The sequence below is a fragment of the Eucyclogobius newberryi genome, unplaced genomic scaffold (assembly GCF_026437365.1).
Source record: "Eucyclogobius newberryi isolate DKJ021-1_F unplaced genomic scaffold, fEucNew1.0.hap1 SCAF_13, whole genome shotgun sequence".
Taxonomy (NCBI): Eukaryota; Metazoa; Chordata; class Actinopteri; order Gobiiformes; family Gobiidae; genus Eucyclogobius; species Eucyclogobius newberryi.
In genome coordinates, this window is record NW_027315757.1 from 25,613,511 (window position 1) to 25,639,844 (window position 26,334).

The 26,334-nt window shown below is 40.5% G+C and overlaps 1 protein-coding gene across 2 annotated transcripts in view; it reads right to left on the bottom strand.

Moving 5' to 3' along the window:
- Positions 1–26,334, bottom strand: part of rhbdf1a (rhomboid 5 homolog 1a (Drosophila)) — a 69,322-nt gene that overhangs the window by 1,542 nt on the left and 41,446 nt on the right. For both annotated transcript variants that reach the window (XM_072443061.1, XM_072443060.1), the window contains 14 exons: positions 25,444–25,657; positions 23,407–23,613; positions 22,353–22,475; positions 21,030–21,193; positions 11,380–11,631; positions 11,000–11,111; positions 10,837–10,911; positions 10,328–10,489; positions 10,131–10,231; positions 4,561–4,624; positions 3,667–3,761; positions 3,503–3,578; positions 2,544–2,644; positions 462–615 (listed from right to left, as the gene is read on the bottom strand). In XM_072443061.1, coding sequence (XP_072299162.1) covers positions 462–615; positions 2,544–2,644; positions 3,503–3,578; positions 3,667–3,761; positions 4,561–4,624; positions 10,131–10,231; positions 10,328–10,489; positions 10,837–10,911; positions 11,000–11,111; positions 11,380–11,631; positions 21,030–21,193; positions 22,353–22,475; positions 23,407–23,613; positions 25,444–25,657 — 1,900 coding nt within the window. The remainder of the gene's footprint in view (positions 1–461; positions 616–2,543; positions 2,645–3,502; positions 3,579–3,666; positions 3,762–4,560; positions 4,625–10,130; positions 10,232–10,327; positions 10,490–10,836; positions 10,912–10,999; positions 11,112–11,379; positions 11,632–21,029; positions 21,194–22,352; positions 22,476–23,406; positions 23,614–25,443; positions 25,658–26,334) is intronic.

A 26,334-nucleotide genomic window follows, 5' to 3' on the forward strand; every position in this document is an offset into this window, starting at 1 on the left:
TGAAAGACATTTTTATTTATTTATTAGACAAACTAAAACTGAATCAAAAAGAAAATTGTTATCGATCAAGATGAGAAAAAAAGTGATTCATACTTGTCGATACTTGTCATATCACCAAACCTACTGATTATATAAAAGTCTTTGGTTTTAGAAAAACTTTGGCCCGCTTCTGTACGATATATAGATTTGTCATATATTTCAAGACAGACTCCCCTCCTAACGTTTTCTTTTCCAAATCTCCAGGTAAAGATTATTCCACAGCAAAACCATAATTAGATTGCAGTATCATAACTAACTGAAAATAATGTCAAAAAAGAATATGCTTTATTTTTACGGAAGTCAAAATATGTACTGTATCTCGCAACCCCGTAAGGGAACAATCGGTAGAAAATAGATGGATGGATGGATCTCGCGGCTTCCATTAGGCATGTCTGTAATGATGGAGGGTAGTTTTGTGTCACCTCTGCTCTGTACGGAAGGAAAATGGCCGATGCCAAGTTGCCGGTGATGCCGCTGAGGATGTAGATGATGGATATTCGCAGCCATCCCGCCAGTTTCTCCAGGTCCCGCAGGATGGTCATTTGGAAAGCCACAGACACCAGACAGTGAAGGATCCTAAATCAATCAATCAATCAATCAACATTTATTTATAGAGCATATTTAAAACTGTAAACGCTTACTTAAGTGCTGAACAAGAAAAAGCAAGACAATAAAAGCAGCATTTACAAATAAAATATATATAGCAAGATGTCATCAAGTCTAGAAAAGCACAAATACTCTAAATACAACCAAATAATAATAATAATAAATAATAAAAATAATGATATTAAAATAATAATATGATTAATACTAATAATAATATTAATAATAATAATAATAATAATAACTGAGGAAAGCAATTAAAAAAGTAAAATTGTTGAATTGTTTGGTCCTCAATTAAGATTTATTGGTGCGTTACTCCTTTTTGTCGTTTTCTTTTAACAAACGTAGCTTTAGAAGTGGGCACGCTCGTCTGTGTTTCCCCCTTTTCTCATAAAGTTAAGAATATATCCATCTTTTTACAAACACAAGGCTATTTTGAATGAGCCATTACAGACATCCTGTGTTACTACGGTGGTTCTAGTTATTGACATCGAGTCTTACATTTTAGAACACATCCAATTCAACCAAAATAACCCCTGACAAAATGAGTAATTAGAGTCAGTGTCTGTGAGTGGAAAGCGAAAAACAACAAGACAACAGAGCCATTGGGTGGTCCCCGGTTTATGTAAGTAAAAGTGGATTCAATGGGTGACAAAGGTGACGTTAGCTTCGGTAAAGAACCCGCACGTGCTGGAAAGGTAATCCCTGTTCGTAAGCTCTCAACAGTAGGGCCCGAATCACTCCATATCTCATTGAGGCTTAATGAGTTGGAGGTGTGGGGCACTTTGTTTAATTACCCGAGGCAGATAACAGGCAGGCGAGACGAGGGAGCCGCTCTTCTTTACAGTGAGGTTACAGGCAATTTCACATGTAACAGCGCGGGCGTAATCTACAATCAGATTCACCGCTTTAAATACGTTTCTTATTGTTGAACTGCGCAGCTGTCATTTCGCCCACTAACACCGTGTGCAGCGATATTTCAGCACGTTTTTGGTTCATTTCAGTCCTGTTGTGTTTTAAGCAAGATTTCAACCCTAAAAAGACGTTTGAAGGCAACATTTTTCTGGTGGACTGCAGAAGCATCATCATCGAGATCATTGAGATGGCAGTACTCTTACTCTTAAAGAAGGTTTCTGTTATTATTCGCAGTGTTAGTACATTTTTAAGTGGAAAAAAAGTTATTGAATATAGAGCTGCAACTAACTTTGAGTAGTTGAATAGTTTGTGATTATTTTTTCCAATTTGACAACTAATATAGCTTAGAGTTTTTTAACAATACTTTCCCGCAAGTTTAAGACAAATTATGGCAAATGGGCGCGTAGTGAATGTGACTATTTTTAGCTTGATTAAAACAATTCTTAGCCACATTAATAGCTCCCCACTTTAGATCAATATTGCAGTTTACAAAGAACAAAATGAGAAAAAAAAACACAATATGTTCTTGACTGGATCTTTCTTTGTTACATCCAGTCTTTATTATTGACTTCAACTCTTTCTTTATAACTTTAACACATTTAGAAATTTCTTTGACCATGTAACACTAAAAATATCCGATCTTCTTTGCAATTTTGCTTCATTCAAGCTGTGACTATTCAACCATATTAAAGTTAAAATAATCGCATCTATCGGGCGTTCTTTGCTTATGATTAAATCTACTGAAATAGGAGCTGTGAGTAACAATATCAAACTGAACAAACAACTCTGATTCAGATCTTTCAATACCACGTTTTTGCCTCTAGATATGAAAACTATTTTGAACACTGATTTGTCTGTTTTCTTCAGGAGCCGAGAGGACACTAACGAGATGATACAGCACAAACTAAAGGTAGAAAATTATATTGTATTATTGTATATAGACGAATCAACAACGTAATGAAACTCTTTGTATAAGTTGGACTCACCCAGCGTGAAGGAAAAGTGAGAGCCAGAGTCTGTAAAACTGATCTGGGATCTCAGGGTTAAGAAAGGGGAGCAGCCCACAGACATCATCCATACAGTGCACCTGCGGGAAACAGTGTGGGCTTTCATATCAGACAAGATCAACTTTATTAGACTAACGGAAAATGACATAGGCACAGTAGCATAAAAAACAAAGCAATAAAAAATAAAAGTTAAGAAAAAAAATGTTATACAATAAAAACATTCATACAATTAGAATTTTAATGAAATATGATCAAATAAAATAAGCAAAAAGGAGGAAATAAAACAGATTTGTGTGTACAAGTAAGCATACTGTGACATTATGCCAATCATCCCTGGTGCAATATTTTCTGTCCATATAACAGCTGTAAATAAGAGTGTTATTATTATTAAGTATTATATAAGATTATAAGAGTTTTTTTTCTGAGTTTTTATTATTATACTTCTGTGTTGCAACACTAGAATTTCCCCATTGTGGGACAAATAAAGTTTATCTTATCTTAAAATACAATATAATATGTGGAAAACGTGTCTCTGTGTTTAATACATTCTATATATGTCTTCTTTTGCTTATTAGGATGTCACCTTCTATATAATATTTGTTTTGTGTATGTTTCTTTAAATGGTTTCTATGTGTTGACAGGTGCTGCACATTTTTCAGTTCTTCTAATTTCCCTAGTGGGGCAAGAAAAGTTGAAAATAATAACAGCAATATGTTTCTGTTTTAATAAGAGGTAGATGAAACGGACAAAAAGTAATATACATTTTTTCATGACAACAATAGTCGGACAATATTATCCAAACAAAATGTGTAAAAACGTGTCTTTAAATGTGTTTAAATCAGGTTTAATTATCCGACAGATGAGAAATGTCGGTTAAATTCATCACAAAGTGCAGACATGTTATACTTGAGGCTTGAGTCCAAAGGAAAGCGACTTACTTGAGAGCAGAGAGTGGCCTCCTCGTGAAAATAGCCCTTCATAAAGTCACAATATTCTCGAGACGTGATTTCACACCTTTAAGAGTGGAGATATGTGGCATTATTTGGTGAGCAGGACGCCTCTTCTGTGTGAGATGAAACGCTCGCCCTGCACGTCCACTCACCTCCCTTTGGTTCCGATGCAGCACGGTCGCCCGGTGATGGCGCAGTCGATGTGAGGCAGGTTGGTGTGGTTCCCTGTGTTGTACTTGGTGCAAATCTGGGACGGAAAGCAAAAAGTCTGTCACGTAATGTTTAAATGCGTATGAACGGTCAGATTAGAATGTAGTGAACGTCATTTTATTTAACATTTAACTAAAGATTTGACCAATTTGACTCCAGTTCGACCATTTTTATGACGTTCATTATGTTACTTCCACAGCAGATGGGACATAGAGGTAATCCCACAACTGTTACCTAGCAACCATACAGTAAACAAGGGCCAAAAATGTATATAAATGACACCATCTTCCGCTTATCCGGGGCCGGGTAGCGGGGGCAGCAGTGTAAGCAGGGACTCCCAGATTTCCTTCTCCCCAGACACTTCACCCATAGTTATGATTTGGCAAATAATAATAATACTTGAAATGGCTTTATTTGGTTAAATTCATGTTTAAACTTTTCAAAAATGTTGTCCGTTGCGTGGAAATTGTCCCCGAATTTTTCGATGGGATGTCGCTTATTGATGAAGGATTCTATTTTCTGAAATTGTCCACTTTTATTTAGTTAGATTTGTCCTCACAAACTGCCACTTGACTGTTGTAAAACTATGACAGACATTTACCATATGTCTTATCCCACTGAAAAACGAACAATAATTAGAAAAAACTGAGAACCTGTCGTGCTTTAAGGTTTTGAAAGGTGGTCCAGGAAATGTGAGCTCATTTGAACCAAAAATAGCACACCGTTCAAGAAAAACTGAATTAATAACGACATAGGACTTCACAATATTGATTATATCGTAAACGTCGGGTATCGAATGCAAAGAGACGTATTTGTAAAGTGAAAACCAAACTTACTGGCCATTTGGTGATGTCATCTGGCCATTCGTGCGGCGACACAGAAGCAGGCTCTAGACATATCCTGCAGACAAAACATTAAAATCTGCATTTTTAACATCAAAGTCGACATCTAAAAATCCCATAAATTTAAAGGTGCACTTGAACATCTTCAAGTGCACCTTTAGGTAAATAATGACTGAAAAGAAGTATGAAAAAAAAGAGCAAACTTACTCCTGCTGCTTTATACATTAAATTTTGTAAAAGCAAATAAGTGCCATTTTAAAAACCTAATTGAAGGCTTACAGTTGTTTACTCTGTATTAGTAGTGCCAAATGATATGGTTCATCTATAATCTTGATTATTCAGGCCACAATATAATTAATATATTATATTGTACTATTTTAGAATAGAATTTAATCAATCAAGGTTTTCAGTTCTGTTTGTTTTATGAGTTTTGTATTGAACAGGGAACTCGTGAAAAAGAGTTGCTCGTATTGAGATTTTTCCCTGTGTTAAAAAAATAAATACAATTGAAATAAAAAAATATACCGTACATGTTACATACATCAAATACTCAAAAAAGCAAACCTACATGTTTTGTGCGTTTTATGTGGCTGTTGACTTTACTTTTGCATTCAGAAAGTGTGATTTTGTAAAACTGGTCACAGACTAATAGAACAGTAATGTATTCTGTATGTATTAAGTAGAAAATGAAGAATTTGACTTTCACTGATGTTTCTTCTCACAATAATTATGGCGCTAAAACTCGATATTGTGACTCCCCTACTCTGCATATGGCAATCAAGATTATATATTGTTTATTAAACAACAATAAGATTCAATCCTCAGCGTCTCCCGTGCAGCCGGGACTAGACCAGGAACAGAATAGGGACCATTTTGTGACAGTTCGGAGGGGACAAGGCGCTAAGCGCCGAACCTCAGAGCGCCGTGAGCTTCACGTCTATAATAGGTTTTCTCCCCTCAGCGATCACACGCCCGCTGAACACACGAGAGAAACTCTTGTAATCGGGAGTTCTATTGTTAGAGACGTGAAGCTGCCAGCTGCTAGCGTTAGGTGTTACCCGGGGGCCAGAATGGGTGACATCGAAGGAAACCTTAGGATCTTAAAGCGGAGTAGGACCCGTTTCCGGCGAGTCGTGGTTCACGCAGGCGGTAACGACGTCCGGCGGAGACAATCAGAGGTGCTCAAAGTTCAAGTAGCCGCGGTGTGTGACCTAGCGAAGTCGATGTCGGACACTGTAATATTTTCTGGTCCCCTGCCCAATCGGATCAATGCTGAATTGTACAGCCGTCTCTCAGCATTCAACAACTGGTTATCCAGACGGTGCCCTCAAAACAACGTTGTCTTTATTGATAACTGGAGTGCGTTTTGGGGAAAGCCCGGGCTCATACGCAGGGATGGCATCCATCCGACTTCGGAGGGTACATCCCTATTAGTTCGGAATTTGACCGATAGTCTTAGTCGTGTTAAGTGACCATCTAGGGATGAGCCCCAGGTGCAGAGCAGCAGTTCAAGACGCTCCTCTGTCGCTGAACTCTCGCCCGTTCTGTTACATGTGAAGTGTTCAGATTCAAGACAGATAGAGACTGTGTGTGTCCCTCGTGTCCCTCGTGTCCCTCGTACAAATAATGCCAAAAAGTCACATCTCAGAAAAAATATTTCAGGCGTCAGACCAAATAACTTAAGGAAAATAACAATCACAAATACACAAATGAATAAACACGTAAAATGTGGACTGCTAAACATTAGAGCAATTTCCTCCAAATCGCTCTTAGTTAATGAATTAATTAGTGACTATAACATAGATCTTCTAGCTCTAACTGAAACGTGGCTTCAACAAGACGACTACGTCAGACTAAATGAGTCCACCCCACCCAGCCATGTTAACTTTCAGACTGCCAGGAGCACAGGCCGAGGTGGTGGTGTGGCAGTGATCTCCCACTCAAGCCTACTCATGAGCCCTAAAACTAACAATGCATTTCACTCATTTGAAAGCCTTATGCTGTCAATCACATGTCCAAATATGAAAAACCAAAAAGGAGTTTTGTTCATAGTTATCTACCGACCTCCTGGTCCCTATTCAGAGTTTTTAACAGAGTTTTCTGACTTTATATCAAACTTAGTGTTAGCCTGGGATAAAATAGTTATAGTTGGAGACTTTAATATCCACGTGAACATGAGTGATGACGCTCTCAGTAATGCCTTCAGCGCCTTGTTAGACAGCATTGGTTTCACTCAGAATGTAAATAAACCGACTCACACTCACAAGAACACTCTGGATCTTGTCCTAACGTATGGAACAGAGATTAGTGACCTCAGTGTCCTCCCTCAAAACCCTATATTGTCAGATCATTTCCTAATTACCTTTCAGTTTATTCTTAAAGATCACCCAGTCCCACAAAATAAAGTTATAATGAAAAGGACAATATCTGAAAAATCTATCTCAAAATTCAAAGAAATAATAGAGCCAATATTCAGTGACATGTCATGTGATCCTGATGAGAACAGTTTTAGTCCCAGTTTAAGTGATCAATGTGTCGACTTGACCATGAATTCTCTGAAGTCTGCTCTTGACGTTGTCGCGCCGTTAAAACAGAAGGTCATTAGGCCAAAGCGCGCCTCCCCATGGTACAACCAAGAACTGCGTTCACATAAACAAAGAGTTAGAAAGTTAGAGGGATTATTTCGTCGCTCTCACACAGAAGAATCCCTAAAAGCATGGAAAAGTTGCCTGCTGCCCTATAAGCAGGCTCTGCGTAAGGCCCAAACCAGATATTATTCAAATCTAATAGAAGTCAACAAAAGTAACACTAAATTCCTTTTCAGCACTGTAGCTAGGCTAACAAACTGTCACAGTGCAGTAGAGCCCTCAATCCCAGCTACACTTAGCTCTGATGATTTCCTCCTATTTTTTAACAATAAAATAAAAACAATCAGAGATAAATTAGATGAAATTACCCCCGCTATTAGCCCTGAACTAGCCCAAGCTGTAAATCTAACGTCCCATATAAATCCACCTGTAAACCTAGAAAGGTTCACAGCTGTTGATCAAGCAGAGATAACTTCAGCCATTATGTCCTCTAAAAGCTCAACTTGTGTCCTAGACCCCATTCCAAGCAGACTCCTCAAAGACATTCTTCCCCTAATTATAGACTCTATTCTTAATATAATAAATACTTCACTCGAAAGTGGCTATGTTCCACAGTCCTTCAAACATGCAGTCATTAAACCTCTTCTGAAAAAGCCTAATCTAGATCCCGACCTATTGGTAAACTACAGACCTATTTCAAATCTTCCCTTCGTCTCTAAAATCCTTGAAAAAGTTGTAGTAAAACAGCTTTGTCGCCACCTGCAGGACAATAACTTATTTGAAGTTTTCCAGTCAGGGTTCAGAGCCCACCACAGCACTGAAACTGCACTAGTTAAAGTCACAAATGATTTGTTATTAGCCGCTGACGATGGACTGGTCTCAATCCTGGTTCTGTTGGACCTCAGCGCAGCGTTTGACACCATCGACCACAACATTCTACTGCAGAGGTTAGAATGTGATGTAGGTGTTGGAGGAACAGCCCTCAGCTGGTTTAAATCCTATCTATCTGATAGGTTCCAATTTGTTAATGTAAACCAGAGCTCCTCACCAAGCTCTAAAGTAATTTACGGTGTGCCACAGGGTTCGGGACTCGGTCCAATTCTGTTTACTCTTTATATGCTGCCATTAGGCAACATTATCAGAAAGCATGACATTAACTTCCACTGCTATGCAGACGACACTCAGCTGTATTTATCAATGAAACCTGATCAGAGCGATCAAGTAGACAGACTTAGTACTTGTGTGAAGGAGATAAAAACCTGGATGACACTAAACTACCTGCTTCTTAACCCTGAAAAAACCGAGGTCATTGTGCTTGGCCCTAAGCATCTACGAGACGCTCTATCTGAGCAGATAGTCACACTGGACAATGTCAGTGTAGCCTCCAGTTCTACTGTAAGAAACCTTGGAGTCTTATTTGACCAGGAGCTCTCATTTAAAGCTCATATAAATCAAGCTTGTAAAACAGCCTATTTCCATTTGCGCAACATCGCCAAAATCAGAAGAATCCTGCCTAAAAGTGATGCCGAAAAACTTATCCATGCATTTGTAACGACTAGATTAGACTACTGTAACTCCCTGCTTGCAGCGTGTCCTAAAAGCTCCATAAAAAGCTTTCAACTGGTTCAAAACGCAGCAGCAAGATTACTAACAGGAACAAAAAGAAGAGAGCACATTACGCCAGTGCTGAAGTCTCTTCACTGGCTCCCCGTCGAGTCCAGAATCAAATTCAAAATTCTACTCTTGACCTACAAAGCCATAAATGACATGGCCCCATCCTACCTCAAAGATGCTATAGAACCATATCATCCAAACAGAGCTCTTCGCTCTCAGAATGCTGGCCTTCTGGTGGTGCCAAGAGTCTCTAAAAGTACTGTAGGAGGTAGAGCGTTTAGCTACCAAGCTCCTGTGTTATGGAATCAGCTCCCGACCCATGTTAAATATGCTGACACAGTCTCTTCATTTAAGTCCAGGCTTAAAACGTTCCTCTTCGAAATCGCTTATGGTCAGAGTAGTTAGGAACAGAAAGATAAACCCACAGCTTCAGCTATGCTGCCCTAGGAGTAACTATGCTGGAGGAAGTATGACAGCTTGAGCACTATCCTCTTCTTCTTCTGACTACTTATGCTATCAAACAATATTTATTTTTTGATTCCACTTGCAAACTGTTCACCGCCTTCTTTTCTTTCTCTCACTCCTGAGGACCTGTGGACCCAGATGCCCCTCCCCTGGTGAAGTGGTCCCTGCCCTGTGTGGACGGTCCCTCATCTGCCTGAAGAGTGGCTCCAGTTCGCCTCAGTCGGTCCCTCTTCTGCCTGAAGAGTGGGTCCAGCTCGCCTCCGACGGTCCCTCATCTGCCTGAAGAGTGGGTCCAGCTCGCCTCCGACGGTCCCTCTTCTGCCTGAAGAGTGGGTCCAGCTCGACTCAGACGGTCCCTCATCTGCCTGAAGAGTGGGTCCAGCTCGACTCAGACGGTCCCTCTTCTGCCTGAAGAGTGGGTCCAGCTCCAGTCTCCTCGTGTCCGTCTGTCCGTCTGTGAGAGTCGGATCTCTCCTTCACTGGACCTCCTCCAGGTTTCTACGCTTTTTTCCCAAAGAGGTTTTTTTTGTAGTTTTTCCTGGCCGAGAAGGAGAGTCTAAGGACAGAGGACCCTGGGACATCGTCCCTCGCCACCACAGACATTGTCTGACTTCATCGCCACCACAGACATTGTCTGACTCCATCGCCACCACAGACATTGTTGATTCATTTCTCCCTGTGGCCCTCAGAGGCAACTGTTGTTGTGATTTTGGGCCTTACAAAAATAAATTGATTTGATTTGATTTGAATCCCTCCTTGACAAAATCCACATTATATCTGTAGAAGATGCAACTGAAAAGGAAAATACTTCTTGACAATATTTCCAAATGGACATATCTGCTTTTGCAATGGAACTCTAGTTGAGAAAATAATATATTCTAGGTGATATTAAATTACCTTGGATCCTGACGGCAGACTGAGCCATGCTGTCTGACTTTCCCGTTTAAAAGTGGAGTGCTGGAATGCATAGGCCACTTCACCCACACCGCGAGCGTACTCTGCGAATCCAGCACACGAGAGAGGCACTCAGTGTTTAATCTGCAGCGAGTTAATGAGGTGAGGATTCAGATAATTAAAAAGCGGGCTGACGTTACCGAGCATTCCTCCTCCGTGGTCTGGACGCAGCTGGCGCGGTCGTTGCGCACGCAGCAGGCGGAGTTGCGTTCGAGCGCTCTCTTTTCCCTGATAAGATCGTGCACCTGCTTATCCTGACGCATGCACGGAGAGTATTTGGCCCCCAAGTGGATTAGGGCTTCCTGTAAGAGACGGTTAAACTCTTAAGTAAAGACGGTTGTTGTAAAAAATCAACAGAAAAATGTGCGCACGAGCCATGATTCTCAAACAGTATTTAACGTATTAAAACGTGGTGCTTGGGAGGAAGTGTTATTTAGAGTTTGTTCTGGTTTTGGACTGAATTTGTTCAAGTTTAGTCCCTGTTTGAGCCGGGTTAGATCTGGTGTAATCCTGATATGGGCCTTGTTAAGAAATGATTTAAAACTGTTGTAAATAAAATGTTAAATTGTGTTGACTTCAATTAGACAGGTCAGAAAATAAATACATAAAGTCGTTTGTAATTGTGGTTGTTAATGGACAATTTACTCACCGAACTAGGCCCAATCCAAAAGTTCTCCTGCTGCACAAACTTGACATTTTCATACACAGCTTTGTTTCTTAAAACCTTTAAAAGAAATACAATACAATATATGAAATCAACACATTATACATCAATACTTTGTCAGTTCGCTGATAGTGACTAGTAAACTTACAGAATCAACAGTCTCGTGTTGGGAAAAACCCACAGGTGCAAAACCATAGATGCAAATGGCCAAAATAGTGATGAGTAAATGGACTGAGGTGATCCAGTAAGTGAAAAAAGGCCTGTAAAATACACTCAATTATTAATATGTAGTATAGGGGCTGAAACAAGTTAGCAATCGATTCATAACTAGTTCATCTAGTCAACTTATCGTTTACTAGTCATATAAAAATCGTATATACAACTAATAGATTAATTGAAATAATTATTGCTAGACTAACCAATTAGCAAAATAGTCGTTAGTTGCAGCCCTAGTTTAGTATTTACAAATGAACGCGTCTTAACTCAATTCAATGGTAAGTTATGGACAGTAAATCGACGCGTTTGTACCTGTGGTCGTCCATGTCCTCGATCTGCCGCTTGACGTAGCTGTCGATGCGTTTGCGGTACGTCCGGTTGGTGAGTTTCCCCACCATCCCGAGCCCGTACGGCCGCTTCTCTCGAGCAAACAGTTTCTTCACTGGAAGTCCGATCCTCTGTCCACGCCGCTGCCCGTAGGTGCTGATGACTTCCTGACGCAGAGGCACCTTCGGCGGGATGGGAGCCCCCTCTTTGGCTTTCCTCCACCCACGCTCCAACGGCCTGGAAAAGACACAGGAAATTCAAATCATTACAAGTGCTAATAATAATCATGATCATAATTGTTGTTGTTGTTGTTGTTGTTGTGTATAAACCATATTTTGATAATTTGTCCTATTTAGTTAATAGTTTACTTGAAGAATCTATACTTTCCAGAGTAATTTTACGATTTGTTTCAGTAATAATACTCATCCACCTGTGAGTAAGTCTACAAGTGACAAAAGTTTCAAGTGAACAACATTATCATTATTATCATCACATTTGCACTTCTTCCACCTACGGATATAGAAATGTCTTTTTACCATTGTTGTGTTGAGTTTTTGGAAATATCAGAATCTGTGCACATACCATATCCCATTGCCTACTCTTCTACCCCCTGTTACATCCCCATCTTTTTCTCTCTACTTCTTCTGTCTTGTTCATTTTATCTGTATATTAATGTGTATTGTACGTGTTGTCCCCCCCTGTCTGTAAATACCCCCCCCTTTTTTTTTATATATGTTCAGCGTCTTTGGGTCACTGAAAAGCGCTATATAAATAAAAGTTATTATTAGGCCCGAGCGCCACAAGCTGGCGAGAGGCCCATTAGTCCCGTAAGGCCGTGCGAAGCACGGCGGCGAAAGTGTGCACGTAGTGCGCACGAAATCGAGCGCACTCACTAACGCACTCCTTCACTCACGCACGCCCCGTGCATACTAATTAGTAGTAGGAAAATGGAACATTACTGTTGTAAACGGGCGAAGCCCGTGCAAAAATGCGCACTAAACGAGCACTTTACATTGTCATCCCCATATAAAGCACTCATTTGCCCTAAGTAGCTCACGAATACGTTCCCCATCTCTTGCATGTTCCGTTCATAAAAGCATGTAATGCAAAAATTGAACATTATTACTGTATAGAGGGCCAACAACAAAAAGTGGGCGGAGCCCACTCAAAATTATCGAAAGTACCCGTCAGTGACCAGGGACCCACACCATGAGGTAGGAAAGCGCGAGCGCTTTCCGAAAATGTATAGTTTATGATATTTGAAAAATGGGAAACATTGTTTTCGCATCTGAATATTTAGGCCTGAGCCCCAGCAGGGGCAGCGTTGCAACTGGTACCCCATCGCCCCTGGCAAGTACAGTGAACTAGCCCATGCCGAAGGCATGGATCATGCATACTTACTCCTGCTATGACAGAAATGGTCAACAATAACTCATTGTTGACAACAGCAGCGCGAAGCGCTGCATTCCTCCAAAAACCCTCCTGGCATCGTCCCGTACACGAGAGTCCATGCCGCAGGCATGGGCCATGCTTGTATCTGCTCAAATCAATGGAAGTCTATGGGGAGTGGGCGGGGCATCCCGACGGAATAGGGAGTGACGAGCGCGTAAGCGCTCGTAATGATGATTCCACCCCATGGCGGCATCGGGAAGGCTTAGAGCTTTCAAACGATGTATAATTTGTTGTTATAGTGGAAACGGCTATATTGTTTTTGCTAAAAAATATTATTATTAGGCCCGAGCCCCAGCAGGGCGGAGGGCCTATTGCTCCCGCAACGCTGCCGAAGGCAGCGTTGCATCTGTCTTACCAAACATGCGGGCGCAGCAGAAATAGTCAGCGCAGCAGAAATAGTCAACAATTAGTGAATGGGCGTAGCCCATTCACTAATTGTTGACAACAGCAGCGCGAAGCGCTGCATTCCTTCAAAAACCCTCCTGGCATCGTCCCGTATGCGAGAATCCATGCCGAAGGCATGGGCCATGCTTGTATCTGCTCAAATCAATGGAAGTCTATGGGGAGTGGGCGGGGCATCCCGACGGAATAGGGAGTGACGAGCGCGTAAGCGCTCGTAATGATGATTCCACCCCATGGCGGCATCGGGAAGGCTTAGAGCTTTCAAACGATGTATAATTTGTTGTTATAGTGGAAACGGCTATATTGTTTTTGCTAAAAATATTATTATTATTAGGCCCGAGCGCCACAAGCTGGCGAGAGGCCTATTAATCTCGTAAGGCCGTGCGAAGCACGGCTGCGAAAGTGCGCACGTAGTGCGCACGAAATCGAGCGCGAAGCGCTCGCCCACTTCCAAACACTCACTAACGCACTCCTTCACTCATGCACGCCCCGTGCATACTAATTAGTAGTAGGAAAATGGAACATTACCGTTGTAAACGGGCGAAGCCCGTGCAAAAGTGCGCACTAAACGAGCACTTTACCCCATATAAAGCACTCATTTGCGCTAAGTACCTCACGAATACGTTCCCCATCTCTTGCATGTTCCGTGCATATAAGCATGTAATGCAAAAAATGAACATTATTACTGTATAGAGGGCCAAAAACACAAAGTGGGCGGAGCCCACTAAAAAATTAACAAAAGTACCCGTCAGTGACCAGGGACCCACACCATGAGGTAGGAAAGCGCGAGCGCTTTCCGAAAATGTATAGTTTATGATATTTGGAAAATGGGAAACATTGTTTTCGCATCGGAATATTATTCTTTCTTCTTCTTCTTCTCGGGACCAACCCCCCTATTTTTCACCCAGTGAACATTGACGAAAAGTCACAAAAATTTGCACACCTCTAAAAATCGTGCCTCTCTACATTCTGGATATTTCCCTTTTCTAAAATAAAAAAAATTGGCGCGTCAGCGCCCCCAAATGTACCAAAAATGCATTGAGAGATGGGAAATGACCCAAAAAAAATCTGATTGTAGAATCATGAAATTTGGCGCCAAGGTAGATGGTGACAAGAGAAGTAAAAAATATTATTACGGCAACGCCGTCCGCCCAACCAAATGTCGGCCATATTGCTTCAAAAATGGAGTTTTTCCAAACATCGTACTTTTACAAACTCCTCCCAGGGCGTTGGCCCTAAAAAGCTGAAATTTGGTGAAAATGCTACTGAGGAGTGGGACATCAAAAGTTATCCAAATTACATTGATACCTCTCACGGTCTCTGTGCGGCGAAGCCGCAAACTGTAGCTAGAATTTCAGAAATCTCCCATATTTAAAATTTCTGCCGTTTGCGCAGATAAAGTCCGAATTGCGTCAAATTAGAATCAGTTGTTAAACTCTTTGCCCTAAACCTACTTGAAGTGAAATAAATTCATTTGGCGCCACAGCGCCCCCTACAGATTTTATATGGAGGTTAAATGTTTAGTTTTGCGAAATTATATGAAATTTGACACACAACTCAATTTTGGCATCCCCATCAAAAAAGTCAATGAGACCCATGTCATAATTGTTATGGCGTTGCCGTAACGATGACCGAAACCTTTCATGTTATTCCAATGGGGAAATCGCCAGAACATGTTTACACTTTAGACTTTCACAAACTCCTCCCAGGGCGTTAGACATATTAACCTGAAATTTGGTGAGACTCATCTTCAGGACCATCAAAAGTTATCCACATTTTCATTCAAAGAGTCACGGTGTCTGTGCGGCAAAGCCGCACATTTTGCCAAGAATTCAAAATAAAATAGCTTTTTGATGGTAAAACAAAGGGGAGAAGATGTGACAGCATCACAGATTCAGGAGTAGGCGTAATAAAAGGACAATTGGGGCGCGTTAGCGCCCCCTCCTCTTGCGGCGTGGCGGCGGTGTGGCGGCGGCGTGGCGAGGGCCGATCATTGCCGCTTGCGGCTATATTTAGGCCCGAGCGCCACAAGCTGGCGAGAGGCCTATTAATCTCGTAAGGCCGTGCGAAGCACGGCTGCGAAAGTGCGCACGTAGTGTGCACGAAATCGAGCGCGAAGCGCTCGCCCACTTCCAAACACTCACTAACGCACTCCTCCACTCATGCACGCCCCGTGCATACTAATTAGTTGTAGGAAAATGGAACATTACCGTTGTAAACGGGCGAAGCCCGTGCAAAAGTTCGCACTAAACGAGCACTTTACATTGGGATGACGACCGCGAAGCGGTCGTCATCCCCATATAAAGCACTCATTTGCGCTAAGTAGCTCACGAATACGTTCCCCATCTCTTGCATGTTCCGTGCATATAAGCATGTAATGCAAAAATTGAACATTATTACTGTATAGAGGGCCAAAAACACAAAGTGGGCGGAGCCCACTCAAAATTATCGAAAGTACCCGTCAGTGACCAGGGACCCACACCATGAGGTAGGAAAGCGCGAGCGCTTTCCGAAAATGTATAGTTTATGATATTTGAAAAATGGGAAACATTGTTTTCGCATCGGAATATTATTCTTTCTTTCTTTCTTTCTTTCTTCTTCTTCTCGGGACCAACCCCCCTATTTTTCACCCAGTGAACATTGACGAAAAGTCACAAAAATTTGCACACCTCTAAAAATCGTGCCTCTCTACATTCTGGCTATTTCCCTTTTCTAAAATAAAAAAAATTGGCGCGTTAGCGCCACCAAATGTACCAAAAATGCATTGAGAGATGGGAAATGACCCAAAAAAAATCTGATCGTAGAATCATGAAATTTGGCGCAGAGGTAGATGGTGACAAGAGAAGTAAAAAATATTATTACGGCAACGCCGTCCCCCGAACCAAATGTCGGCCATATTGCTTCAAAAATGGCTAAACATGACTTCGGAGTCTTTCCAAACGTCGTACTTTTACGAACTCCTCCCAGGGCGTTGGCCCTAAAAAGCTGAAATTTGGTGAAAATGCTACTGAGGAGTGGGACATCAAAAGTTATCCAAATTACATTGATACCTCTCACGGTCTCTGTGCGGCGAAGCCGCAAACTGTAACTAAAATTTCAGAAATCTCCCATATTTAAAATTTCTGCCGTTTGCGCAGATAAAGTCCGAATTGCGTCAAATTAGAATCAGTTGTTAAACTCTTTGCCCTAAACCTACTTGAAGTGAAATAAATTCATTTGGCGCCACAGCGCCCCCTACAGATTTTATATGGAGGTTAAATGTTTAGTTTTGCGAAATTATATGAAATTTGACACACAACTCAATTTTAGCATCCCCATCAAAAAAGTCAATGAGACCCATGTCATAATTGTTATGGCGTTGCCGTAACGATGACCGAAACCTCCCATGTTATTCCAATGGGGCCAGAACATGTTTACACTTTAGACTTTCACAAACTCCTCCCAGGGCGTCAGCCCTATTAACCTGAAATTTGGTGAGACTCATCTTCAGGACCATCAAAAGTTATCCACATTTTCATTCAAAGAGTCACGGTGTCTGTGCGGCAAAGCCGCACATTTTGCCAAGAATTCAAAATAAAATTGCTTTTTGATGGTAAAACAAAGGGGAGAACATGTGACAGCGTCACAGATTCAGCAGTAGGCGTGATAAAAGGACAATTGGGGCGTGTTAGCGCCCCCTCCTCTTGCGGCGTGGCGGCGGTGTGGCGGCGGCGTGGCGAGGGCCGATCATTGCCGCTTGCGGCTATATTTATTATTATTTTTCTTGTTCTTCAGCGCTTTGATCTCTAATTTGACCCCCTGAACATGCTCAAAAACTCACCAAACTTTGCCCAAAATTCAGAATCGGCGAAAAATTTTGTTTTTTCTGGGCCATTTTTTTTTTCGTTAAAAAATGGCGCGACAGCGCCACCGACAAAAGTCAAAATACATTGCGCCTATGGGAGACGCCCCGAGGTCAACTTTGTCGTAAAGCTACGAAATTCGGGACACGCATTCCTCTCGTGAGGACAAAAAAAAAATCATTGTGGCCACGCCCCCAGACTTACCCTATGGCCGCCATCTTCCTTTGAAAATGAAAATACGCTGTGTTAGTCATTTTGTTCACGTCAAACTTTGACGAACTCCTCCTAGGGCGTTTTGCCCACCGACTTCAAAATCGGCGTACGTCCTCTGGACAAGTGGGGCATCTAAAGTTTTTCAATTTTTTGAGATACCTTTAACGGTCTGTGTGCGGCGCAGCCGCAAAGTTGGACAATTTATTTTGGAATATTGCAGATCTAAAAATTGCTCCCATTTGATCAAAACCAGTCCGATTAGGACCAAATTTGAATCAGTTGTTCAACTTTCTAGTTTGGACCAGTTTATGATGACAAAATTGAAATGGGCGCGATAGCGCCCCCTACAGAGTGACCTTTAAATTAACATTGAAGGTCAAAAATTTGTTTTACCAAAATGTTCTAAACTTTACCCAAAATTCTATTTTGCCGTCCCGATCACAAAAGCCAATCAGACAAATGCCTTATTTTTTACGGCGTAGTCGTAGCGATGACAGAAACCTCCCATGTTATCCCTATGGGAAAACCGCAAAATCTCTCAAATATCCACATTTTTATGTTTCACACTTTCACACGAACTCCTCCTAGGGCATTTTGCCCACGAACCTCAAAATCGGTGTACGTCCTCTAGACAAGTGGTGCATCTAAAGTTATCCAAATTTTAAGGATAACTTTTACGGTCTCTGTGCGACGGAGCCGCAAACGTTTCCCAGAATTCTGACTATTTGGCCTTCAGAGTGGCCTATAAACAATAGAGTTTTTCCAAATGACATGACATTTTGCACTAAATTCTAATTTGCCATCCTGATCATACAAGTATGAGAGCCAAAGTCATATTTTGTACGGCGTAACCGTAGCGTTGACAGAAACATCCCATGTTATCCTTATGGGAAAATCGTAGAATCGCTCAAATCACCACATTTTTACACTTCACACTTTAACAAACTCCTCCTAGGGCGATTGTCCGATCAAGCTCATATTTGGGGAAAATCATCTACACAAGCGGGCCATCAAAAGGTATCCATATTTTGATTCTAAGTGCTACGGTCTCTGTGTGGCGGACCCGCAAATATATGTCAGAAATGGGAAAACAGCGAAATCTCTAAAATGACCACATTTTCACGCTTCACACTTTCACCAACTCCTCCTAGGCCGATTGCCCGATCAAGCTCATATTTGGGGAAATCATCTACACAAACGGGGCATCAAAAGTTATCAATATTTTGATTTTAAGTGCTACGGTCTCTGTGCCGTGGAGCTGCAATTATACTGTCACAAATGGGAAAAACGCCAAATCCTTGAAATGTTCACATTTACGCTTCACACTTTAACAAACTCCTCCTAGTGCGTTTGGCTCACCAATCTCAAAATCGGTGTACCTCCTCTAGACAAGTGGGGCATCTAAAGTTATTCAAATTTTATGGATAACATTTACGGTCTCTGTGCGACGGAGCCGCAAACTTTTCGCAGAATTTGGACTATTTGGCCTTCAGAGTGGCCTATAAACAAGAGTTTTTCCAAATGACATGACATTTTGCACACAATTCTCATTTGCCATCCCCAAAATAAAAGTATGGGAGCCAAAGTCATATTTGGTAAAGCGTAGCCGTAGCGATGACAGAAACATCCCATGTTATCCCTATGGGGAAACCGCAAAATCTCTAAAATGACCACATTTTTACACTTCACACTTTAACGAACTCCTCCTAGGGCGATTACCCGATCAAGTTGATATTTGGGGAGAATCATCTACACAAGCGGAGCATCAAAAGTTATCCATATTTTTATTCCAAGTGTCACGGTCTCTGTGCGCTGGAGCTGCACATTTGACCGACATTTGTGTTCATTTGCACTGGTTAAGCACAGCATTGTACATGTCCAATGTGTCACTGTCTTAGTTCTTAGACAATTGCGTTAGCGCCAACTCTGTAAAATGCAGAGAGCAGAGTCGGAAGGCCGGCGGCCCGCGAGGGCCGTTGGATGCCGCTTGCGGCTTTAATATTCTTCTTCTTCTTCTTCTTCTTCTTCTTCTTCTCGGGACCAACCCCCCTATTTTTCACCCAGTGAACATTGACGAAAAGTCACAAAAATTTGCACACCTCTAAAAATCGTGCCTCTCTACATTCTGGCTATTTCCCTTTTCTAAAATAAAAAAAATTGGCGCGTCAGCGCCCCCAAATGTACCAAAAATGCATTGAGAGATGGGAAATGACCCAAAAAAAATCTGATCGTAGAATCATGAAATTTGGCGCAGAGGTAGATGGTGACAAGAGAAGTAAAAAATATTATTACGGCAACGCCGTCCGCCCAACCAAATGTCGGCCATATTGCTTCAAAAATGGCTAAACATGATTTTGGAGTTTTTCCAAACGTCGTACTTTTACGAACTCCTCCCAGGGCGTTGGCCCTAAAAAGCTGAAATTTGGTGAAAATGCTACTGAGGAGTGGGACATCAAAAGTTATCCAAATTACATTGATACCTCTCACGGTCTCTGTGCGGCGAAGCCGCAAACTGTAGCTAGAATTTCAGAAATCTCCCATATTTAAAATTTCTGCCGTTTGCGCAGATAAAGTCCGAATTGCGTCAAATTAGAATCAGTTGTTAAACTCTTTGCCCTAAACCCACTTGAAGTGAAATAAATTCATTTGGCGCCACAGCGCCCCCTACAGATTTTATATGGAGGTTAAATGTTTAGTTTTGCGAAATTATATGAAATTTGACACACAACTCAATTTTAGCATCCCCATCAAAAAAGTCAATGACTCATGTCATAATTGTTATGGCGTTGCCGTAACGATGACCGAAACCTTCCATGTTATTCCAATGGGGAAATCGCCAGAACATGTTTACACTTTAGACTTTCACAAACTCCTCCCAGGGCGTCAGCCCTATTAACCTGAAATTTGGTGAGACTCATCTTCAAGACCATCAAAAGTTATCCACATTTTCATTCAAAGAGTCACGGTGTCTGTGCGGCAAAGCCGCACATTTTGCCAAGAATTCAAAATAAAATTGCTTTTTGATGGTAAAACAAAGGGGAGAAGATGTGACAGCGTCACAGATTCAGCAGTAGGCGTAATAAAAGGACAATTGGGGCGCGTTAGCGCCCCCTCCTCTTGCGGCGTGGCGGCGGTGTGGCGGCGGCGTGGCGGCGGCGTGGCGGCGGCGTGGCGAGGGCCGATCATTGCCGCTTGCGGCTATATTTATTATTATTATTATTATAAATCAGCTTTTAAATGCATTTTACGTCTAAACATTCCAAATTTTCTCCAAACACTTTTTTACTCTTACTTAATTACATTATTTGAGCCATTACATTTTTACTTCTACTGGAGTAATATTATATTAAAGTAACGTTACTCATACTTATTTACACAGGTTGGTCACACTACCCACCTCTAATTATTATTGATGGTTCAAGTTCAGTTCTTTCAATTTTCATGTATATTGTATGTATAAATTTTGTTCACAATAGGACAATTTTGGCCTTTCCTAAAACAAATCAATTTTAATAGTTGATGGAACAATCAATGTGTTTAATGTGAAATGTTCTCTACATTGTACATTAGATTCAGTTGATGAAGGGCTTAAGTTGGGTCTGATTCGCTTGTTCAATAAGAGACCTTGGTCAGCGCTTCAGTGACCCGTGGACTTATCTGCGGCTGCACATGTTGCGCGGTAAATCTGTGTTAATGTAAAGCGCGTGTTAAAGCGGCTACACTCACAGCATGAGGTGACTTCTCTCCAGCTCAGACTTGCCCAAAGCGCTGCCCGTCAGCTCTGTGTCGTCCTTTTTGGCGCTGGGCTCCGCGTCCTTCATGGCGGCTTCAGAGGGGGACTCGAAGACCTCGTCAGCGTATGTGGACATCTCCTCCTGCATCATATTGTCCTATTGTGTGAAAAAGGAGGTAGAAATTAGGGCTGCAAAATTAAGGGGGGAAATTAATAGCACTTTTTCTGACAAGTAGTGCGATTGTGATTTGATTTGCAATTATATGTGTAGAAAGTAGGATTCTGTTCAGCGTGCACAATGTCAACACCTCCAGGAGCATAAATGTTTGAGAGAAGACTAAAATATGAACTGATAAACCAAGACAAGAATCCTATACAATGGAGAACATGTTTATAAAGATTTTCTACAGGCACAACATATTTGTTTCTATAAAAAAGTCCAAATATATACTTTTGGCTGCAGGAAAGGCCATTACAAAAAAGTGATGACTCAAACTGCACCAAAAATCACGGACTGGAACCAAATTATAACATTGACCTTAGAAAACTGGAAAAAGTCAGACTTAATTTGAAACTTAACCTTTTTGACAGACTTTGGACAAGACGTCATTTTAGTTTTATTATTGGAGGTCTTGATTTTGTTTGTTTAATAATAATAATAATAACTTTTATTTATATAGCGCTTTTCAGTGACCCAAAGACGCTGAACATAATAAAAAAAGGGGGGGTATTTACAGACAGGGGGGACAACACGTACAATACACATTAATATACAGATAAAATGAACAAGACAGAAGAAGTAGAGAGAAAAAGATGGGGATGTAACAGGGGGTAGAAGATGTTTGCTATCTGAGCTGTGTTTTAAGATAAAAAATAAATAAAAATCCGTTAAAATATCTAAATAATTGCATAACATAATAATTTTATAATTTCACCAACTCAAATTATTATACACAATAATTTGATTGCAATATAATGCACATCCCGAGTATATATATATATATATATATATATATATATATATATATATATATATATATATATATATATATAATAAAATAAAACATATATTTAATGTAATTTGGTGGTTTATGATGTTTTTCTACGTTCGTACATTTTGATATTTACATTTCAATTTGGCATTTAATCCAGATGCCCTTCCTGACAAACCCTTCTCCATTTATCTGGACTGAGGACAAACAAATACAAGCACAGTACAGTGATTTGTGACTGGATTTATGATAAGAACAATATTAGATTTGTGCAATTCGACTGTAGCTCACGTTCTGCGAGCTTCGACATCAATTCACACTTACTCTGGCAAAAAAGGATGTGTCCAGTTCATCAGGAAAGTCCATCACATCCTCTTCCATGAAACTGGCCGGAGTGAAGCTGCGCCGATGAGCTCTTCGCAGAGTGCTTTCTCGAAACGACCGACCCTGCGACAACACACAGATGTTTGAATCACACCGAATGCTCTCTGTGGTATTTCCTCATATGTGTTTCAAAAGTTACAAAGGCACATTTACTGACGTTTTCTAATTTCAGATCAAGGTTTCTATAACATTTTGAGCCGTAACAACCACAATAACCATGCAAACACCACAGTGTAAAGTGTAAATAACACTTATATAAAAATAAATGTATTATCGTTATAGTTTATTCATTGCAAGATCATTTCATTTCAATTTAAAATCTGTGAAAGTCTGTTTAAAATTGTAATTTTGCAATTACATATAAATATTTGTGTGACACCAGCTTAATGTCCCACTGTGCAGACCAAAATGACCAGAAATGGAAAGAGAACTGAAAATTACATAGCTAAAAATGTATTAAATTACAAATAAAACTCTTGTCAAAACTGTACTTGAGTAATAGTAAAAAAATATATTAAAAAAATTGTCTGCATACAAAATTCTACTGAAATACTACAAATAATACTAAGTTACCAGTTACTTTTTTAACACAAGTATTTTACGTCATTATTTCATAGAAAAGCTGGTCAATTAAAGAATTCAGAAACTCAGTTATAGTAATTATACAATACATGTTTAAAAACTCCTCAAAAATCTACAAAAAAGTACAAAAATCTGGCAAAAAATCTACAGTAACATGAGTATTTGTAATTACCTAATTTCCACCCTTGAGTATTAAGTTTATTAGTATAAAGCAGTAATATAACTCATTGATTTTAAACCAGGGAACAATAGTGTACCTTGAGAAAACATTCCAGTTTAAGGTAACGGATTCACACTATAATATCATTCTAAATATTTTACCATTTTGTAGCGTCCTGAACAGAATATTTTCAACCAAAGAGAGAAAAACTCTACTATAACTTCTAATCTTTTACTGTGCCTTGTGTCTTACTTTGACCAGTGCCGCTGCCGCCCTGAAGCTCATCTTGGCCACGCTCTCCCTCTTGCGTCGTCGGGGCAGCCGGTTGAGTCCGGAGCGAGAGCTGGTGAAAGAGCAGAGCGAGGCCGCCCCGGGGGTGATGGGCGTCTGAGGAACACTGTACCCGTCCACCTCCTCCACCATACGGAACGCTCTCCCGCGGGCCAAGGGGTCCACGATCTGAAGAAAACATGAAACAGACGCATTAAGACCCTTTCTTTTGCACTAGTTTGACTTGTCAATGTAGAGATACCGTGAATGTTGTTTTGAAGATATGCAAAATGTGACTATCAAGTATATTGTTTATAAAAAAGTGCTGTGAACTCTGATATTGTCCACAGTTCTTGATTGAGAGACTTAAACTCATGTGCTTTGAGGCCTTATGAACTGTGCCAAGCTATATTTCACTTAATTGATTCACAGTTCTTCGTTGTAAGTGCCCATTGTGTGACCAACTTCTGAACTAGACGACAAAGAGGTGACAAGACATTGCAACATTGATATTACAATATTTTGTCTGCATGATATAATGACGGTTTGAGGTGAAAGGGCAAAAAAAATTGGGGAAACAATATCTAATTTATCTAATCTGGCAAGCAATGTAGGCATTTTAAACACACACAGGAGCTTTAACATTTGAGAAAACATTAAAGTATGAACTATGGGGTTAGCAGGTTTTGTGCATAATAAGCTGACATAATATTTTGTTGTATGCAGAGAAAATCTTGATACTTGAACAATCGTAGCGTTTGCAAATATAGCCGTTTCAAACACATGACTGCATTAATATTAGATCTGAAACAACACCAAAAGCTAGTGTCCAATTCTAGAACCGCTGCGCTTGAGGGGGTTGTTTTCTACTCAAATGACACCGTTATGTCACATTTAATATCTCGTAACATTTGTTGATTGTTGATCATTTGTCTTAAAGGGGAAAAGCTAAAAGCGGAGTAGAAGAATTACCTCATGGCTTAAACATAAACCAGAGGACATAAATCAATAAAAGATCAAGTGAGATAAAGTGGGTGGGTGATATAGCGAAACATATCATAACTGTCTAATTTCATAACGATTTAAATTTGATGTTTCATAAATCTACATTTAAAAGCTTCGGTTCTGCTTTTCTTGAGGCTCACACTACTGAAAATGGTAAAATGTTCGCATTAAATAGGCTGACAAATAGTAGAGTGAGCAGGGAAAAGAGCTGTAATGAAGAACAGCAATAATCCCAAAGTAAGGTGGGAAATATATCAAAATAGATAATGTTGTGAATGTTGTTGTTGAATATATGCAAAAAGAGCAGATTAAAAACTAAAATGGAAAAATGTATGTTATAATTAAGGCATAAAGTTATATTTCTGTGTTTTGGTTGGCAATTTTACAGTCGTTTCACATTTGTCTGATACTTAAACGTCAATTTATAAGTTTAAGGGCTATCTAAAAAAAAACGTGTGCATATGTGTGTGTTGAAACTGTCTGTCCATGTTACAGTTGTATTATTTTATTACAGAATTTTATCAAGGTGGACTGCTTTTTTGCACATTTAGATTCAGTCGTTTTATCTCTCACGTCACTTGAAGAGCACCTGTCCACATTTTTTGACATATTAATTTGTGTCAATATCGCCCTTCTCTCATTCAGTATTTATTTATTTTTGATATTTTTTTGTATTATGGTTTATATTGTATTGTGATTTTAATCTGCTTTCAGAATCAGAATCAGAAAAAGGTTTATTGCCATTGTCAATGAACAGAATTCACAAACATAGGATCTTGCTCTGGTGATACGGTGCGACATAAAACAACGAACAATGATAAAACCTATATAAACCTATATAAAGTCAAAAAGAAAAACAATTTAAATCCGCTATAGGATGAAAATAGGCTTACTATGCGTGGTGCTTTGGTATGAATTGTGCTATAGAAATAAATATGACGGGATTGATCATAGTAATTTGCTTGAAATTGTTGTATTACCTAGGCTCAAACCTGACCCCAATGTGGTGTTTACCTTCTGCATCCCATGCTGGGACGAGGGGACGTAGAGCGGCGGCGGGGTCTCGGTGCTGGCTAGCGAGATGTTGTCTTGACTCGGCAGGTCCATCTCGCGGATCACCTGCGGCTTCAGCTTCCCGTATCGGAGGCTACAGTGACGCAGGCTCTTCCTCTGCCATTTCTGCGTCGCATCGCCATCTTTACTCACCCCAAACCAGTCCGCCGTGCCCCTGAGGCAACAAACATAAACGGGTTAGATCAATGTTGTTTACGAGTGAGTTGAACACGCGGCGCTCGATCATAATAAAGGCATTGACAGCTGTGGCTCTACACTTGAAATGGCAAAATGTGAAAGTGTCCAAGGCCAATATTATGAAGGAAACTAGTCTGGGCATGTTTTTGACAGGACACACAAAAACCAGGAGTAAACTCGCAGGACATGAAGATAGGGTTACACTTTCTTTCTTTTTTTTCTGCTGTGGAAATATTACAGACTGCTCCACGTGTTTTATGCGCGGCGGCACCTCTTTGTATTGAGGTTGTTGACCTTAAAGTTGATAACTAGCAGAGTAAACATCATTACTGCGGCTTTCCTGTGGGCAGGAAGTGGAGACGGTCTTCAAAGGGAAGATGTGGAGAGTTTTCTTTTTTATAACTGCAAACCGCTGAGTGGACTTCTTAGTTTCGGTTACTTGTTCTGTCTGCTATTGGATAACTGCGGGTGGATGAAGACGGGCCTGTCACGATAACACATGTTGAAGTATACTACGTTGCTACAGATCACGATAAATGATCTTAGTTAAACTGCTTTATGCCGCTGAGACAATAATCTTAAAGCAGGATAATGCCAGTAAACTCTTTTCTAAGAACTGTATCGTAAAGAAAACACAAACTGTAACAAATAAAT